General features: G+C 40.2%; 1 protein-coding gene across 1 annotated transcript; it reads left to right on the top strand.

Moving 5' to 3' along the window:
• The first annotated feature begins 3,402 nt into the window (after positions 1-3,402).
• On the top strand, positions 3,403-18,711 carry si:ch211-225h24.2. Its single transcript, XM_031727614.2, has 4 exons — positions 3,403-3,842; positions 10,519-10,575; positions 15,484-15,599; positions 16,813-18,711. The coding sequence occupies exons 1-4, from the start codon at positions 3,756-3,758 to the stop codon at positions 17,264-17,266; spliced, it is 714 nt and encodes a 237-aa protein (XP_031583474.1). The 5' UTR covers positions 3,403-3,755; the 3' UTR covers positions 17,267-18,711.
• The last annotated feature ends 264 nt before the right edge of the window (positions 18,712-18,975 follow it).

Genomic DNA, 18,975 nt, shown 5'->3' on the forward strand with positions numbered 1-18,975 from the left:
GCAGAAATAAGTTGCAAAGATGACACTGACATATTTATTTAAGTCAACTAAGTTTAAGTGTTGCTTATTTAATGATTAAGCATTATGAGGCAACATTGTTGTTCATTTCATGTTTCTATTCTCTGCCGGTTCCTGAGAGAAAAGTTCAGCTCTTTAACCGCAAAATTCTGCATTACACTCACTTATTAGTTGCTGACTTTGTCTATGTGTCATCCTCTGCTGGAAAGAGAGCATGTAATTCACTTTTAAAGCTTTTCCTCTTTGTACAAGCCAAAATGATGAAGTGAAGGTGGTCAAAGGTAACAAAACCAAAGCTTTCACCTGAATGACACCAAAATGCCCTGCTACAAGACTTCCATTCTCTCAGTAGTACAGAGAGGTATTAAAACAGCATTAAAATGACAAGAAGCTGCAACGTCACCGCTGCATCACTTTTTAAACCACATGTAATTGTCTTAGTGTATTAGCGAAGCACAGGTAAACAATTAACAGGTTAAGCATGCTTAACAAGCACTACAATGGCCCAAATCTCCTGTTTAAGCTCTACTGTACGTGTGTGTGTCCATGTCAGACGTTAAAAGCAGGCCGGATAATCCCCATTGTGTCCCGCCACGACCGATCATACCTGACCCACTATCTCAACAATCAGGGCAGCTGACGCATACGTGACTATGTACAGCAGCAGTTAGTCCACTAATGGGTATTGTTACCACAACATGAGTAATTAGTTTCTAGTAACTATAATACTTTACCTTCAAGCACTTCTCAAAGAATGAATTGTAAGTGTGTCAGTTAAACAGTATTATTGTTGTCATGTTTCCTGTGAGTGACCACAGTGAATAACATTCACTGTTATTTTTGCTGAAACATTAAAAGTCTATTAGATATTAGACACTCAGTATTAGTAAACACTAGGTGCTTTCTAAAGCCTCGGGTAAATTCAGTGTATACAGGATTGTAATTTATTATGGATGCATTTAGTTTCCCACTAGCCTTTCCAGCCTTGACAAGTTAAATACAAGAACTTCACCGTCTGAGTTAAAATTATATCATAAATGTCTAAACGAGAAAACGACACTGAGAATAAAAATAGCTCTTTCAATGGGTTTCAACTTAAAAATGTTGTTTTTTAATTTTTTTCATAAATAAAGGGAACACAAAAATGCACAGATCTCAATCAGGAGGTCCCAGTAAAGTATAAAAGAACACACGTCACTCCATCCTTTAAATTTCTAATTTGGGGGAAGTGTTAATTGTGTGTGGGTAAAGACAATTAAGGGGATTGATTAGGGATGTGCCTGTTTGCATCAGAGCCACCTCGCCCGTAAATAACCTCTGTGTTGATACAGTAAGAATGCATTGATGCATTTCCAAGAAATGGTCTCAGGTGAACAGTTGACCCTGTCATTATCTTTATTATCAAAGGTCACTGACCTGACTGAAGATGGATCCTGATGGCCAGTCGTGGCTTACGTCAGCTGACGCTAAACTTTATATACGAGCGATAGTATAAACTGAAACAGGTTATTGGGGACATTTGTCTGTGATGTAACACTGTTTTCGGTGTCGGTCGTGTAATGATTCTGTTTTGCACCTTATTGTGGCTGAAGTAGTAAAATTACCCCACTAATGAATTCAGAACACAACCTTAGTGAAGTGTTGCACAACAACTTGTTTGGGTTAAAACACCTGTGACCAAAAACATACACTATTCCAGGCGTTAGAAACACCCATAAAACCCACAAAAACACTCACTCTATGTGTGTGTGTGCTTTTCTAAAAAAAAAAAATAAAAATCTGATAACATTTGTTTTTTCTCTCTTACACGTCTTACAACCTGGCTTGCATTTCCAGCTGGCTTACTGTATAATGAGGCATTGAGACAGGAATTTACGGATCTTTGAATCAGGTGAATGGTCTTAAGCTACAGCTAAGCTAAACTACAGCTATTTTAAGAGGCCAGCCCACCAGCATAATGTGCCATTTGTTTCCCCGGGCACCAGAGGTCTTTGAAAAAGAGAGTTTTAAATGAATACACAGTGGCTCATGCTTAACCCAGCAGTTGCTGTCTATAGTAAACATGAGATCAGACTGTTAAAGATTTTGTCAAGGAGTGACTCAGCAGCTTTGTATCGTTGCCTGAATATTTTTTATTTGAAGTTTAACTGCTAATAGTCAAGAGGAAAAAAACCCTTTGAACAGTTCAACACATCTTAAAACGAGAGACACTCTGATCTGAAACTGAATAGCTAAAAATATTTAAACAATGGCTGTGAGAAAAAACAAAAATCAAACAGGGTCTGGATCACAGCTATGCCCCAGAAATACATTGTTGTTGTTATTTTATTTTTCTTTCTTCTGTGTGGTCATCAGAATTAGAATACTTTATGGATCCCAGGGGGGAAATTGCTTTGTCACAGAAGCTCAGTTAAAACATAAAAACAAAAGTTTGGGACAGCGCAGTAGTCTGGTGGTTATCGGTGTTGCCGCTTAGCAAGAATGAAGGTCTTGGGTTCAAATGCAGACTGGGGTCTCTCTGTGTAGAGTTTGCATGTCTGTGTGTGTTCCTTCCTGGTAATATGGATTTCTTCTACAGTCCAAAGACGTGAGGGATTAGGTCAATTGGTGATTCTCTAAACTTTCTTTAAAAAGATAAGTAAAGTGCAATGTTAAACTAAATATTTAAAAATTAAAGAATACTGTGCTCTTACAGGTGAAAATGGTGCAGGTGTCACAAGTTGTTTGGTACTTGATTGAAACACACACCAAAATAATCATTTCCCCAATCTTCCAGTGAGTCTTATTGCAAATGGGAAACAGATTATGGAAATACAATGCCACAATGATAAGACAGCAAATGTGACACAACAGGCAGGTCCAGCGTTTCTCTAGTAATTACAATTTCCATGCACCTTAAGGCATCTCGATTTTCTGTCAATTTACTCTAGACTGTATTACATGTTGGTGCGTCTTTATACGAAACACATAGACATATAAATGTTAGTCTTGGTTACTTACTTCAGCTTACAATTTTACATATGCGACTTTTAAAACACATTTTTATAAAGACCAATAAAATGTTATAAATTAATGTCCCCAGTGACAAATAAATTATGACTGGTGCTACTTCAGAAAAAACAAGGCAGCATCATACTAACACGAACATGTTGAAGCTAATAGTTTTGACACTGCATTTTTTTCTGCGCCTTTAATTCAAATACAAAACAGACCGATGTCGCTATTTATACATTTTGACTTCCTGGTAAGAGATAAAAAAGAGGGGGAGAGAGTGACAACAGCTATTCTTGGTTATACTTGTGAATCTCCTCTTCATTTTTAGGTGAGTTGCGTTGTTATTGGCTGGAGATGAAACGTGTGACCTCTTCCTCTGTCTTCCATGGCAACTTCAAGCAGTCGGAGGAGCAGGGGGATATGGGAGGAGCGAGCGCTTGAGCTCCAGGTGGTCGCGCAGACTGCGTAAAAACGCACGACAAACTATTACGAAACGAATCGCGATCGTCACCCAGCTCCTGGCACGTCTATGAATGAGCCGCTAACGGAGAAAGCGGTCTCGATTTTCGGCTGGAGAAACCACCGAAAGAGTTCAAAGGGTTGGGTGATGCGTCGCTGAAAGAGTTATCAAGAAAAGAGGGACAAAGCGACGCAGGACAGTGCCGGGTCGACTTCAGAGTTTCTCATACAACTTTTTTTTCTCTCTAGGACCGACACGGTCCATTTCGGCGACAAGTGGAGATATGTTTAAGAAAACCAAGAGTAAAGTGCTGGTGGATTACGCGTCAGAGGAGGACGACATGTCCTGGCACTATCATCACTCCTACAAGGTAATGACACGGATAAAAAGCAAACAGAGGCATTCACTGCTAATAATGGTACGCTTATACTCTGATGAACACGGGAAGCTGTAAAATTGTCAGAAATAGCAATACAAATATCGAAAACTGTGTCAAAATGATTGATTTCACTTGTTCAGGCTTTAAAAAAAAATTACTTTAAAAAACACACATAAGAATATAAAGTAGCCTGAATAATGATAAATGTGTTTAAATAATGACAAATCAAAATTCTTCTATTTCTTATGTTTTCTTCTGATAAAAGTTGCCAAATAGACCTCAAACAAAGAAATGGAGGAGGTGCACAAGTGCTCAAACTCATGTCAAGTTAGAAAATGCTGCTTGGACGTCAAAGAAGGGATTCTGAATCTAAGAGCTACAGTGTGTGGACAAATTTTGGCACAATACTGCTCAAGTATAAGAAATATAATTTAAATTAAAATGTAATAAAATAAAACACAGGAGGGTAAATTCAGCATGTCATTATAGAGATGGATATGATTTAACGTACAGTAGGTTAGGTTTTACATGCAACTTTGAATCTATTTGCAGTGTTCGTAAAGGTCAGAGGTGTGATTGGTACTTAAGAAGGCATGGTTCACAAATGCCTGTTTGTTGTGGGTTGTGGGTTTTTTTTCTTCTTTTTTTGTTACCCATATTTTCCAGGTAAACAATAAGAGGGTGTGAGAGGTCTAAAGAACCTCTGTATCAGCACTTGTAAGCAGCTGGGCTCTGTCATGCTGATGGGAGCATGGGGGAGGATGCACACAAGGATAGCCAGCCACGACTCATTGCTCATAAGAAATAGCAAGGTGACATGTTTATCAGTTGAGATTCTTGTGGTGGTGTTTTTAACCACTTGGATCAGGTTTCGAGTAAAAACTTAAGTCGAGTGAGCATAAGGTGCTCACATCTAGTTGAATAGTGACGCTCCAGTGAAAGAGGAGGAGGACGGGCAGCTTCCAAATCTCTGGATACATAGATAAATCTGTTAAAACTCATGGGATATTTTATTCCTCATAAAGGTTGGAGTCACACAAAATAATGTGCTTTTGTCATGCTTGCGGTATGTAATCAGCTTACTGTATGCATGATCAAAGCTTCTTTAAAAGGCCAGCCATGATTTTAGGTTTCTTTTTGGTAGAGCGAGTAGTGAATCACATGTTTAAGGACATTTGCAACACCAATTACATAAAAATGCTCTCCTTAATCATATCAGTGTCATATTTTACTCACTGCCTGCAGCTCCATCCCTGTATACAGCTCAGACTACATGTATACATTTGTCATGCAGTACACAATTGGGAAAATCCACCAACACCATTTCCCAACATTTTTCATCTGCTGTTGTGACAGTGCTGATATCTGTGACCCTTGGCTCGGTTTTATCGACCTCCAGTTGGGAAATAACGCATGTGTCATTTACATGTGCAGGGGACAGAGCTGCTCTGAGTTCAGTTTGTGTCTCTGTCGCCAGTGGTCACAAAAAAAAAAAACTATAAACTGACCTAGGATCAGAGCAGCAGCTGCTCTTTAGAGATCCTGGGAAAGCAATCAAGGGGGAGGTGGGGTGGAGGGGGGGTCTTGTCCCGTCTGCATGGCAGTAAAGTACATAAAAGGGTCAGGGGTCAGATCATAAAATGCTGTAAACACAGCAAAGACCCAACAGGATGAAGTCAGGATTAAAGTTATGATAACAAAGTCTGCGAAGGAAAGATTTTTTCCTTCCAGTTATTCAAACTGACGTAGCTGCACTGTCTGATTTACCACACGCAGAGCAACCGAACAGGAGAGCGAAGCGAATCTGCAGCATTTTTGTATCACAATGACATTGCAGGGATAGCCTTTTGAATTCTTCTGTACTTTTTAAACAAAAAACAAGAAAGATCCCCCGAAAAGGATTAATCCACTTTAAAGCTACAAAAGGTACAAAAAGTACCAAATCTACTAATTATCTTGACAAATCAAGGACAGAAAATAGACGTGATGACAGCCTGTAAGCACAACATGGGAAAAACACCTGCTATTTAAGTGATAATCATGAAGAAAACTAAAATGGGCTGTAAGAAATAACATCTTATGTCTTGTTGAGGCTGTTGATTGAGCTCTGTCCTGAACTTTGTGCTGAGTCACACTGTTATGGATTTCAGAGTTTTTTTTCTGTACCATTTTTCGGTATTAAGTGTAGCTTTCCTGAAAAAGAGAACATTGCTGGAAACTACTCAGAACAACAACAGTCTAATCTGTTGGCTACTGTGCGCCTACACTCAAGCCATCAGGAGTCAAGTTTCTGCTCAGGAGAATCTAAAATCCTGCTCTTTAGCTTTCTCCACCCACATATATCCAGGTGGCCCAGGAGTCAGCCAGCGACCTTCATTGTGTTACATCTCACACCTCTTCCTCTGTTATTTTGTCTGAAAAATACACTTCCACGTATTTAAATCTCCTGATCAAAATGTTATGTTTGCTAACCGTCATCACAACGCAGCAGATCTCTTTGGGTGTAATAGTTTAACTGTATGTTAGAGACCTGCAGTCGGACAGATGCAGACAAGTAAAACACAGAGACAGGGAGGGAGAAAAGAGCGAGAGCAGAGAAATGCATAGCCTGAAGTCACTATCATTCCTTTTGTCTATGAACAGTGCACCGGGGCGACAGCAGGCCCTGTGCCTGCTTGCTTTTGCCACTCACTTCTATTGAAGTTCAACAGGCTGCAAGCAGCTGTCAGCTTGCAGAAGGTGCGTTTGCCTGTTTGTCTGTGGCTTACTGCAGTAACACTCCTAAATGCTTAGATAAAACCACCCTGACTGTGAAGTGGGGTAATAAGAGTATACATCACGTCTAGCGAACCTTTGAAGGCCTCACTTCTAAATCATTGAGTCATAAAGAGGATAGTAAAGGAAATGTGATCCCCCTGCTGAAGGGAAGAGAGTTGAGTTCCTGGACGTCAGACACTTGTTTTGTCTCACAAGTTTGCCTCAGTTCAACACAAAAAATGTCATAAATAGGATCTGTCTGAATGCTTTCTACATTTAGCTGTTCAATACAGGGCCAGGAGATGGCTTGTTTAACTTGGGATAAAGAATGGAAACAGTGGGGGAGTCTATTTAATGAAGCCGTTTAGTATAAGGATATCAGTTGAATGGTTATTTAGTTTTTTTGATGAATCTAGAAAGAAGGAGAACCAGCAGAGAAAATATGGGGATTACAACAACAACCTGACAAAGACTACACACTCACTAGGAGGGATGGATAACAAGGAACAGGTGAGTTTAATCCAACATTGGGAGAGTGGGAAAAGACCAAAGTAGGGAAGTAAAAGCCACAAAACAATCAAACCTTCAAAATAAAACAGGAAATAAACTGAAAGAGGTACATGTTAAGGAATCAATATTTAACAGCACAAACAAAGAGAAAAGTAAGAGTAATGACAACAGGGATAAAATGCAGATGATGATAAGCCCTAAAAATGTAGGTAAACATCAATTCAAATGATGTGGCTAGAGTGTTAATAGTGGTGCTCTGTTCATTCTGCTTCCATGAACAAGCATGTGGCCTTTCTCTCCATTTACAGGCTTTCTTTTAAGCCGAGCTAACTTGTTTGGTATTCAGTGTACAGGCGTGATACTGGCATGCATGCTCTCATTTAACCTTTGGCAGAAATGTAAATAAGCATATTTCCTAAGACATTAAACTGTTTCCTTAAATGCTTTCTGTGTCCCTGGGTTTGGAGAATGGGGAGTGTAAATACTGCTTCTTTGGTATTGGAATTCAGAGTGGTTCTTTATCGCCCGGCAAGCTCGGTTGTGAAACACTGCGCTTAAATTTACACACTTGTGTGCAGACACAAAGAGGGAAAGTGAGAATGCAAAAAAGGCCGCCCTGGGGGTGCGAAATAAGAACTCCTGTTCTGTGTTGTTAGGAGGATTTTTTTCCAAAACACTACTCCCCCTCTCCCTGACTCTCCTCCCCCCTCTCACTCACTCTGTTCTGAAGTTGTTAACGCTCTTTACGCTCAAACAGTAGTCAGCGATTGTGTGAGACTGTATCTTTGATCAGCTCAGGTGGCGGAGACCCAGCAGACTTTGCTCAGACATGTCCAACCACCATTTCTCCTCCTCTGTCCCATAGAGTTAAGAGATGTTAAAAGTTAATGCAGCTTTGATCATTTAGCAGGAATTCTGGCGCCGCTCCTATAGAGGCTTGGCTGCGCAACTAATGACTTCAATCAACCTACTTATCATGATTTAATGTCCTTAAGTCTTCTGGGGCAAGTTAAGTCATCAAACTGCAAGTTATGGATGATGGGATATGTCATTTAAAATTCTGAAGGATTCTGAAGTTTATCAAACTGTAAAGTATTTTCAAGTGCAAATATTGCTTTTGAAAAATGCTTTTGCTTATTTTCACATTTGGCATCTTGGTGTAGAAGTTGAGTCAGTTAGAATCTAAGATATTTAACAGATGATGGCAAAACGGGCTGGATCAAAATCAAGTCACATGTAAATTCAGCTGAAATAAAATGATGGGGTGAAACAACACTGACGATCTGTAAGCCGAAATAATGGCTGGTATAAATACTTAGGCCATGATTTGGAAGAGATGACAGAGGTGTCAGGTGACTGAAACTGGTGGGCAGGTGGTAAAAGAGAAGGACCTGGAAATGTCCACAAGAATTCCAGGAAGAGGTGAGGTGGAAAAAGTGTCGTAAGGGAATGACTGAGGTAGTGACAAAGATAATGATCGTCGATATATTTTGTAGTGGTTTGTATTTAGATGTGATGTTTCACTAGGAGTGTACTTTCACAAAAAAACATTAAAAAGTGTGTTTCAAATTTAATATGAAAAAATGTAGATTTCATTTACCCACCTCTGTTTAAATATATTAAACTATACTTGTTCATTCAGTTATCGTGGTAGTTTTATGATGCTAACAAATGAAAACACTCTTGTAGCATGTAACTAAATGATTACTGTTCTGATAAAAACTCCATTAGGTTTACAGTAAACTTTAGTACTTCTACTTCCAGAGCAAGTGCTTTCTTACTGCAGGCCTCATTCATCCATTTCACACAAATGCCCTTTTCCCTATACCTAAGCACTTTTAAGATAATGTTCACACACCAGGGGCAACTCTGGGTTTGGCATCATTGCATCATTGCCAAGTGCAAATATAACAGTCTTGGAAAAAAAATGTTAAAATTTAGGGAACTGTTATTGTTTGCTTCTTTCTGTTTCTTGCATATTTCTTCTGGGTGTGCAACTATAGTTAAAGACCCTACAATAATAAAGTGAAAACAGAGAAAACCCCAACAATCATATGAACCCCTATGAGCTAGCGATTTGGCAACAATGGAAAGGAAAAACTCCTTTTTAACAGGAAGAAACCTCCAGCAGAACCATGCTCAGGGAGGGGTGGGCATCTGGTGCAACCAGTTGGGGGTGAGCAGTGGAAGACAGGACAAAGATGCACTGTGGAAGAGAGCCAGAGATTAATAATAACTAATGACTAAATGCAGAGAGGTGTATAAAAACTTGGCGAGTGAAAAAAAAGAAAAAAGAAAAAAGTGAGTGGCGATGAAATAATCAGTGCAGTTTGCAGCTCAACTAAAAGAGGATTCAGGGTCACCTGATCCAGCCCTAACTATATGCTTTATCTAAGACAAAAGTTTTAAGCCTAATCTTAAAAGTCTGTCTCCTGAATCCAAACTGGGAGGTGGTTCCATAGAAGAGGGGCCTGAAAGCTGAAGGCTCTGCATCCCAGTCTGCTTTTAAATACTCCAGAAAACATGTATGCTATGCCTTCTAAGGATGCTGCCTAAGGGAAGCATATGTAATGCAAACAGAATTGGTCCTAGCACAGAACCCTGTGGAACTCCGTAGTTAAAGTGTTTGAAGAAGACTCCCCATTTACATGAACAAATTGGAATCTATTAGATAGATATGAGTCAAACCACTGCAGCGCAGTGCTTTTATTACCTACAGCTTGCTCTAATCACTGTAATATCCCTGTAACTATGTATATAACCTACTACAGTCTTGAGGAGTCATTGTGGAATAAAAGTGGATAAACATGCAAGTATTAAAGCAGACCATAAAAATTGCTTATATAAATAATAAGAGGTAGAATAATTTTGGTGCATGGAGTTATTTACATGGTAAAAAAATGCACAAGCCCAGTGGCAATTATACAAAAGCCAAAAAAAAGGGTGTCACATAATAACACAAATAACACAAATATTATACAACGTCTATATTAAAAACAAAGTCTGTAGACTGAAACACAATGAGACCAAAATAGCTCTGTTCAGTCCACATATTGTTGAGGACCATTAAGGGAAGAGGTCATGGGTTTGTTTTCTCTCCCTTTTGTTTAAATCTGCCCTCAGAGCTTAGTGGTTTCCCCCCCGTCTCTCCCAGCTCTCTATCCATCCATCCATTCTTCCCTCCATCCCTCTATCTCGCACTCCAAACACGGTGTGTTTGTGTTACCGCTTGAAAATGGTTGCCTCTCCTTTTTTTTTTTTTTTTTTTTTTTTTTTACAGGAAGGCATGCGCACAGTCCGCAAACACACAATCCCTGCTTTAAAATGCGAGAGTTTCTGTTTTGGGGTGGGGAAAGGTTGCTATTTGTCTTAACTCACTGCGGCTGTATGTGTGTCCTAGGACAAAGACATAGAAGGAGAGGAAGAGGATGAGGAAGCCGTCACTGCAGTCTCCAAGGTAAACAGCAGCTTCACAGCTATTCAGACAGAACACAGACACAAACACACTATCTGCTTCCAAACATACATCAGCTTACACAGTTTTACACGTGACGGTTGTCCCCTCAAAGATATGCACTCAGGCGACCCGCACTTATCTTTCTGTGCACACGCTCAGAACATCGCAGGAATCGACCCTGAAAGAGTCAATCTTATGTCGCCCAAAACATCCAGATGCTTTAAATGGCCAATGCTCTGTCAGTTCACACACGCACGCATGCACAAGCTCAGTGTCACTGCACTGTTTATCTGTAAACACACTAGCTGTCAGCCATCATCCCCTGTGTTATCCCTAACCTTATCGCTGGAGAACCGTCTGGGTTGTTTTGTCACTGTGTGCGTTTGTAATGTCAGCCTTATCCCGAGAAAGAAAAAATTAGGTCATTTTGATCTTTCAGTGGACTGTTTCCTCTATTTAAATCACTTCAGTTCAGTCATCTAAGGTATCGGTTTTTATTTTGTGGAAACCTCTGATGTCATATCACAACATGGTTTTGTAAATAGTTTGAGCAAAGCAAAATTAAAAATTGGAATATTTTCCACTCAAAAGCATGATGCAGGTGCATTTGTAGCTCAAGACTGCAGTAATCAACAAAAGAATTAACTCAGTGCTTTTTTCCATATTCTGAATGGAAAGTCTCTGCAAGGTTAAGGTAGAGTTATTACAAAGTGTCATTTTATACCACTTGTGTAATAGATTTTTAGTTTTGACAATCAGTATTTAGCATATTCAAGTGAAGTAAACACCAGAGATGCTTCACTACAAGCAGAAACTCTTGAAGCGACTGGAAGTAGTGGCCTTCCCATGATGGTCTGGTAGCAAGGTGGTCAGTGGCCACTTTTCTGGGAATCCTCTTGTTTTTCAGCAGGTACTTGAGGGTCACCAGCATTTTGCCCCTTAACTTGTATGCCTTGCCTCGATGGATCAGAGAAGATAGTTAGTCTTCACTTGCAGAAGGCTTCCACCTGCGAGTTCTCATCAAGCATAACCATATTGGGCTTGCTAACTCTCTAGTGGCTCTTTTTAATTTTTTACTTGCCTAACTGATCTTCTGCAGGAAATCATGCACTGTGCACAGCCAACTTTGACAGGAAATGACACTGCGTGCCATTCTTTGACAAAGGCCTCATCAGCCAGATTTTACTACTTGGCTTTCTGCAGATCATGAGAAATGGACAGTGTGTCCTCCTGGAGCACAACAAGTTTGACTTACGAATTGTTTTTTGTGCACCTAGATAGGAGAATCACATCTGGGTGGAGTGTTGCATCTCCTAGTTAGAGGTGTGGTGCAAAATGTGGGGCAGGCAGTTGTTGTTGCCTTTGAAGCCACGTCCCCTTCCCTTGGAGGCTGATAGCCTCAAGTGGTGACAGCCTGGTGTTTATTAGCTTTGACCCACTGGAAGTCCATTTGGCAATTTCTCTTACGGCTTTATTCCACCTCCACCCAGTGCTTTGGGACATCCAGTTAAGATGTGGTTCAGGGTTTGACCAGGCCTGCTCCACACTGCATACAGGTTGTGTAATCATAGTGAAGTTCAGTAAGATCATACATTTAAAACCCCTAAAATTAGCCAAACATGTTCATGTGAAAGCAGCAACGATTAAAATGTATTACTGTGACTGTGTGTAAACATCCATCACAGTTTGCACACGGCCTTCCTGGTTCATTTGAAACTTCTAGTGCGCGTGTACATTTTTTCTGTTTAATAAGCAAGCATCTTAAAACCTGTCTGACTGCTTATATTTGACTTTGTCCTGGCACTGATACATGTAGCACTAATTACGTCAGTCAGAACTGTATCCTCACAGCTCTTAGAAACAATGACCAAAATACTGAATATAAGATTTAAGGAGTCACAAATTAGCTGAACTGAAAGTGAGTCTGCTGGAGGAAAGCTCATACCTGATCAGCTAAATCAGCTTGGTCATCACTGCTGTAAATATAATAAACAATGGTTTTATTATGAGGGTTTGAGGACATGTGTCCTTTGTCTGTGGAAGCGAGTTTTATCTCAGCGCTCTGTTCATCTTATAATCTGTGCTGACGGCGGGTCTTTACTCAAAGGCGTGCTGTGTGTGAACTTGTTAAGCTGATTTGAAACCGCACACAGGTGATGCATTGTCTTTCAACCCCGGCTGGTCGCTCACTTTATTGTATAGCCACTGTATGTGACTTGGTTCACAGGACATATTTCATACACCGTCCTGTTTGTGAGGACGGGGTGGCCGAGCTGGAGAAGGGAAGGAAACTGAGCATTCTTTCGAGGAGCTGGGCTTTTTGGAGTGGAACAATCAGTGTGGAAGAAAAACAAGGCTGAAAATAGCCACAGACACTGTGGAAGGCTGCAGTTCTTTCACCCTCTGTTGTTCCATGCTCATATTAGGACTCACTAAGTGTACAGGGAGCCCTGAAAGTGGAGGTTACCTGTTGCCGTTTCACTCTACGATGCTTCAACAATGTTCATTAAGCTTAATTAACATGCTTCTGTACTTAAAAATAGGCTTTCATGGGCAGATGCTTCTTTATTTTCAGAACTACCACTCTGTTCTATACATTTTACCAAATGCTAAAAATAATGAATTTAATAATTAATCAGTTAATGAGTCAAATGCAAATTAATGGACAAAAATATACCCCAATGTCTATCACAAGAGGCCTCTAAAACCACTTGTCTGCTTTCAGTCCAAAGCTAAGCTAAAATAACCAGCTGCTGGCTTCAATTTCATGGAAAATATGTGAACATGGGAACATTTTATTATTCACTTTATCAAATTCAAACAAGCATATATCATAAATATTGTTGTTGTTTTTTTTATTTATTATTATTTAAAGCTTTTTTTTTGGTGTCATTCAAAAAAGCAAATCCACTTGAACTTTTCAAGGTATTGCAATTGACCCATAGTCCTGTGTTTTCTCTGGGCTCTGTTTACAGAATATAAAGATTGTAAATTATGCATAAAAACAAGATTGGGCTAAGATATGGGCTAAGAAGACAACCCTCACCTTGCAGAGGAGAGGTAGCACAGGACGTAGAGTGGGTTGTTTACTAATTGGATGGTCAGTGGTTTGATTCCTGCATATGAAAGTTCAGTATATTGGTTTGTTTTTCTCCTTTGTGTGGTTCTCCCCCTTTAAACTGTTGCTTTTGGTGCACTGGTCAGTTTTTTGATCAATTATGAAATTAATTGGTGATATAAATAATGTTCATATGTAGCCCAAATACACTGCATGTAGCAGAGAGGCAGAGAAGTTGACATCCAGCAACAATACTGTAACTGGACCTGTGAATAAATACATGTGGATGATCAATACCGAAGCTAAGGGTTTCACATAACCAAGGCCTGATTGTGAGCTTAAAAACCCCCTGAATTTATCCCCAATGTGTGCAATTCATGCAGCAATCCCTCGGCTTCAATGTCAGAGGTATCGAAAGAAGAATTTGGTCCAATAACACCTCCATTGTTCTGCCAAGCGTGAAGCTGTAGGTAAAGCTGTCTCACACAGAGTCAGCGAGCCATTTGCTTTACCTTCTTGGCCAGACACTGAGCTGCTTTGGATCTAGAGGCCCAGAGGTTAATGCCGAAGAGCACAGTGGCAGAATAGGCAGGCCTCTATTTGTGCAGGCATGCATGCAAGCACATACACTCATATACGTCCATTCAGAAAGGCTCCAACTCTTTCGGCATCTCTGGTTTCTTTGCTGGGCAGCTCGAACTGCTTCTGCAAACCTTATCCAGTTTACACTCGATGGCACTCGGAGAACAAGAGCTGGGCAGTCAAGAGTTGAGACAGGGTGCTGAAACAGCTGACATTAGGTTTTGTAAATGTTTTTTGATGATAATAAACAACAGGAAACTGGTAGGGGGGCAGTTTGCCCGCAGGCATGTTCAGGATGAGAAGTGAGTGGAGGATATTTGGGGTTTTTTTTCTACTTATAATCAAAGAGACTTCCTCTGGGTGAGATGGACAGGGAGATATGATGCATTTTCACTGAGTAAAGTGTTTAAAGATCCATCACAGATATGAGCAGGATCTTAAGTATTTGCATGTGTCTGGGTTTACAGTAGTTTTAGAGCTGGTGGAGCCTATGTAGTGGTAGTATTGTAAAGTTTGTTTTATCTGTTGGTGACAGATCTTATCATACGTGTTCCTGTTTGGCTTTGGGAGACAACTGATTTCATATCCAGCTCTTTGTTTGTTTGTTTGTAGCTGCTGGTGGCATCCTCTGGTCAGAGATCTGTGCAGGTACTGCACACAGAGCCCTGAACTAAAGTCCTCCTTCATAGGTATGAGAACAATAAAAGCAGTTGAAAGGTCATGTCAGGGTTAAGCTCATTAATCATGTAATATTGTGTATACTGAGAATGCACACTCAAGCAAAGGCGAGCACGGATGTGAGTAGGAGTCAAGACCTTGATAGCTGACCTTGGGAATTCTTCCCAGGCGAGAAACAAAGCCAAAACTTTGTTCCGCGGTCGCTAAGGATGGCTGCGTCAGTGCTTGGCGGAAATCTGCGAGGGCAAGGCAGGGAGGAATTCTGATGTGACGGGGAGGCTGGGATTTTCAGAGGGAGTGGAGGGTCTCCTGGTGGAATGTGCTCTATGCCAGTGAGGCCCATAACAGAAATTCCCCCCTCCCCAATCCAAAAAAATAAATAAAAATTGCACGTTAATCAGTCCGAACATGCTGCTCCTCTCAATTCCTGCAAAGCCAACTTTGTGAAATCCTCGTCTTCAGGGTGTATCAATCACTCACAAACAGGCATACAGAGATAACAAGCTAACATGCAACAGATGAGTGAAATCGAGTCAGATCGGCATTTCAAAACCACAAAAACACTCTCTTGTCTTGCTGGTGTCTCTCAGGAGGCCAAAGTGAAGAAGATCATGTCCAAGAAAGACAGGAGGGAGAAGAAGATGTTCTCGTCTAAAGATGACGAGCGCTTCTTGCTGACTGGAGAGAAGCTGGCTGACCGCAAAGGGTGAGGTTATGTGCTTATTATCTTTATCATATTCCAAATAGTTCTCTTACTGGGGGGAAAAACAGAGCTAACACAGAGTAGAACATCTGACAGAAAAATAACTCCAAATGAAGAAGAAGAAGAAGAAGTAGCCATACAACAACGCCATCCATCATGCTGTGGATGGCGTTGTTGTAAGAAATGGTCTTTCTGAAATTATTCATTACTGATCAGCAGTTCTAGAAAGACATATCGGTTAATAGCATGCAGTAAATGCACAGTCATGTCACAGCTACCCACAACATTTCTGGTTTCCATCATGTTTATACAGAGGCACTCAGTAGCCATTACTGGTCAAGTGTGTGAAGTACAAACATTTACACTACTCACTAGTTGCTAACTTTCAGACCCCTTGAGGAAGTGGAACATGTATGAAGGTGGAAGTCTTAATCAGTTCACTTGCTTTGATAAACAACAGGAATTCCTATATAATAGCTCACTGTAAGTCTCAAGTGTTTCCCACCCAGACACTCCTGTTTATGTAGGACAGGGGGGAGGAGGAGGAGAAGGAGGATGGAGGGGTGGTTCTTAGTAAGTGGCTGTTGTATTTGAACATGTTTAAGACTACAGTTATGGTTATAAGTTTACAGACACTCATCATTGGAATGTATGTCATGGTTATTTTGTACTTGGAATGATTTCTTCTAACTTTTCTTTTACCAGGAATGATTGTACAGCAAACATCTGCAATGACTTTAAAAATCAAGAATTGGGTGAATGTATATTTTTTCTAATCCATATACGCTTAAATATCTGCATAAAATATCTGCATACACTCACTTAAATCTCTACCATTTACTCCTCCTCAGTGATCGTGGAGAGAATTGTAAATTTAGCCATTTCCAAACAACTCCATATTTCAAGATCATCAGTTCAAACAATCAGATGTTTTTCAGATGTGACACAACTTTTCCAAGGTTTGGAAGAAACCCCAACTGTCACGCTCATATGAAAGGAAATTGATTAAATGTTCAGCATTCAAAAAGTTCAAATCTGCTATAAACTGGAATGTGCTTTTTTAAAGTAATTAAACATGTATGCTGTACAATCATTCCACCGAGAAAAAAAAGAAGTTCAAAGAAATGATAAAAAAAAATCCAAAATTACCTTGACATTCAAATGTCAGTGAATGCAAACTTCTGACCACAACTGTATATTTGTTTCCTGCTCAAAGGTCTCACAAGAAAATCAAGGATGAGGAGAAGGAGAAAGAGAAGAAGGACAAGCCAGAGAAGGCCAACTGCTTCTGGGAGAGTGTTACGATGACGATGAGGCAAATCTCCCCTGCCAAAAAACTGGAGAAGATAGAAGGTTGGGAACCGCCACACTTGGAGAACTTTGGTGAGACTGCTCCTGATGAAGCGCCGGTAAGCAAGAGCCAAAATGGGGACATGGCAGAGTCCTCCTCCAGCTCCCTGAGCATCCCGGCGACGGAGTTAGAGCTCCCCTCCTGGTGTGGACGGGGTCAAGAGGAGGACTCCTCCCGCTACGCTAACCTGTTGGACTCCAATGATTCAACAGCTGCCGTCACGTGGACGGCCCGTGCGAAAGTCAAGCTGGCCGGCATCAGCAGGATGAGCAGAGGGATTGTATCAGAGAGTGCAAGTGTATGGGAGGGGTTTAAATAGCAGCACTTTATACCTCTGTACTATCAATAAATCTGACAATCTGAACCAAATATTTCTTTCCATCTAGCTCTGGACACAACCAATGTTAATGTCAACATCACGCTGACATGTTGTAGTGAATCTGAGAATATAAGACAAAGTGTTCTGACTGAATTTGTGACTTTGAAATCACAAAAACTACAACTGAACAAATGAAAACCTTAAACTGCTGTACATTTTTATCTGCAATACTCACTGGCATGGCAATTAGATAAATAATGTTGCCAAGAAATAAGAAAAGTGATTTTTATTTAATCTTTGGGGGTGTCACTGGTAGAGACTCAATGAAGAATATCCTGCTGAAGACGTTTTTGTTGGCTCTCACTTCCTTCTTGTCTATGCAGTCGCAGTATGTGAGCGATGAATGTCTTAAGCCTTAACTTATATATGAATTATGGGCTGTGCAATCACGAAACAGCTTATGACATAGCATTTAAGTGTCAAATACCCATGTGTGTTTGAGAGTGACAGAAGATGACTTTGTGGGAAGACAGCTGGCATCACGGCTCTGAGATCTGAATCTCTGCTGTTGTATTGGGGCTGATGCTGCACTTGTGCCATATCAGACTTATAATAAGGATTTCTGATCAACATTCATGTCAAAATCTACATTAAAACTGAGAAAACTAAATTTCTGGCATGTAATAATTGAAACGTGATTAAAAACTCAATGAATTTTGTAATATACTGACAATGCATTGAATTTTAATCCCCAAATGACCAACTTTGTGATCAACTGGTGAGTTGATCACAAAGTTGAACATTTGTAAGATATCTGTAGCATCTATCCCATATGATGACAAAGCAGCTCTGCTGGTGGTTTCATGGACTGATGTGTTTAAATCTGATGCTGGATATTTGTAATTTTGCCAATGACGTAAAAAGTAAAAGCCAAACTAATACTAGGACCATTTCTCATGAGAAGCAGTACCTCCTTGCACTTGTGCCTTGTCATTAAAATGACATCATGCGTTTGCTGTAAACGACCAATCTGCTGAGCTCATTGATGCACCTGTATGTGCTCGACTACACTTCCCGTCTCCAGTTACAAACCAGTGTCTCAGGATGCTATAAACTTCACCAGCAGGAGCAGCAGAAGTGGTTTTTTTTTTTTTTTTTTTTTAATTCCTAAATGCTGTGTGATATATTATGTATATTGGCTATAACACATACAATGAAGATTCTTTTTTTTTTTCCTATGATGATTTTTGTTTTCGTGCTTTCCATTGATATGTACTCATCTTTTCTTCTTTTTAAATGGGTTATTTGTTTGATACTGAAATCCGCTTCATCACAACCAGAGGTGTACACATATGCAGCTCCACTGGCCGGGATCCCTGTGACTTGTATTTATTCACTAAAAGGCTGGGACTCATTTTTCTCCAGAATAAAGATCTAGACTGACACGCTGCCTCTGCTTCTTTCAACACTTTGCGAGTGAAGTAAACACATTGGACTTTGCTTTTAGAAACTATCTGGACTAATTCAGTGATCCAAACAGAAACTGTCTACTCTGATCCCCCCCCCTCTCTCACACACTCTCTCTCACACACTCTCTCACACACACACACACACACACACACACACACACACACACACACACACACACACACACACACACACACACACACACACATTAATAGAAAGAATACTGCAAATATATTGTTCTG

Source organism: Oreochromis aureus, linkage group 15 (genome assembly GCF_013358895.1).
Source record: "Oreochromis aureus strain Israel breed Guangdong linkage group 15, ZZ_aureus, whole genome shotgun sequence".
Taxonomy (NCBI): Eukaryota; Metazoa; Chordata; class Actinopteri; order Cichliformes; family Cichlidae; genus Oreochromis; species Oreochromis aureus.

Excerpts from the sequence above, each read along its gene's own strand:
- si:ch211-225h24.2 (XM_031727614.2), top strand. The coding sequence starts at position 3,756 with ATGTTTAAGAAAACCAAGAGTAAAGTGCTGGTGGATTACGCGTCAGAG. Across the intron at positions 10,576-15,483 it reads CCGTCACTGCAGTCTCCAAG|GAGGCCAAAGTGAAGAAGAT; the intron begins GTAAACAGCAGC and ends GGTGTCTCTCAG. Across the intron at positions 15,600-16,812 it reads AAGCTGGCTGACCGCAAAGG|GTCTCACAAGAAAATCAAGG; the intron begins GTGAGGTTATGT and ends TCCTGCTCAAAG.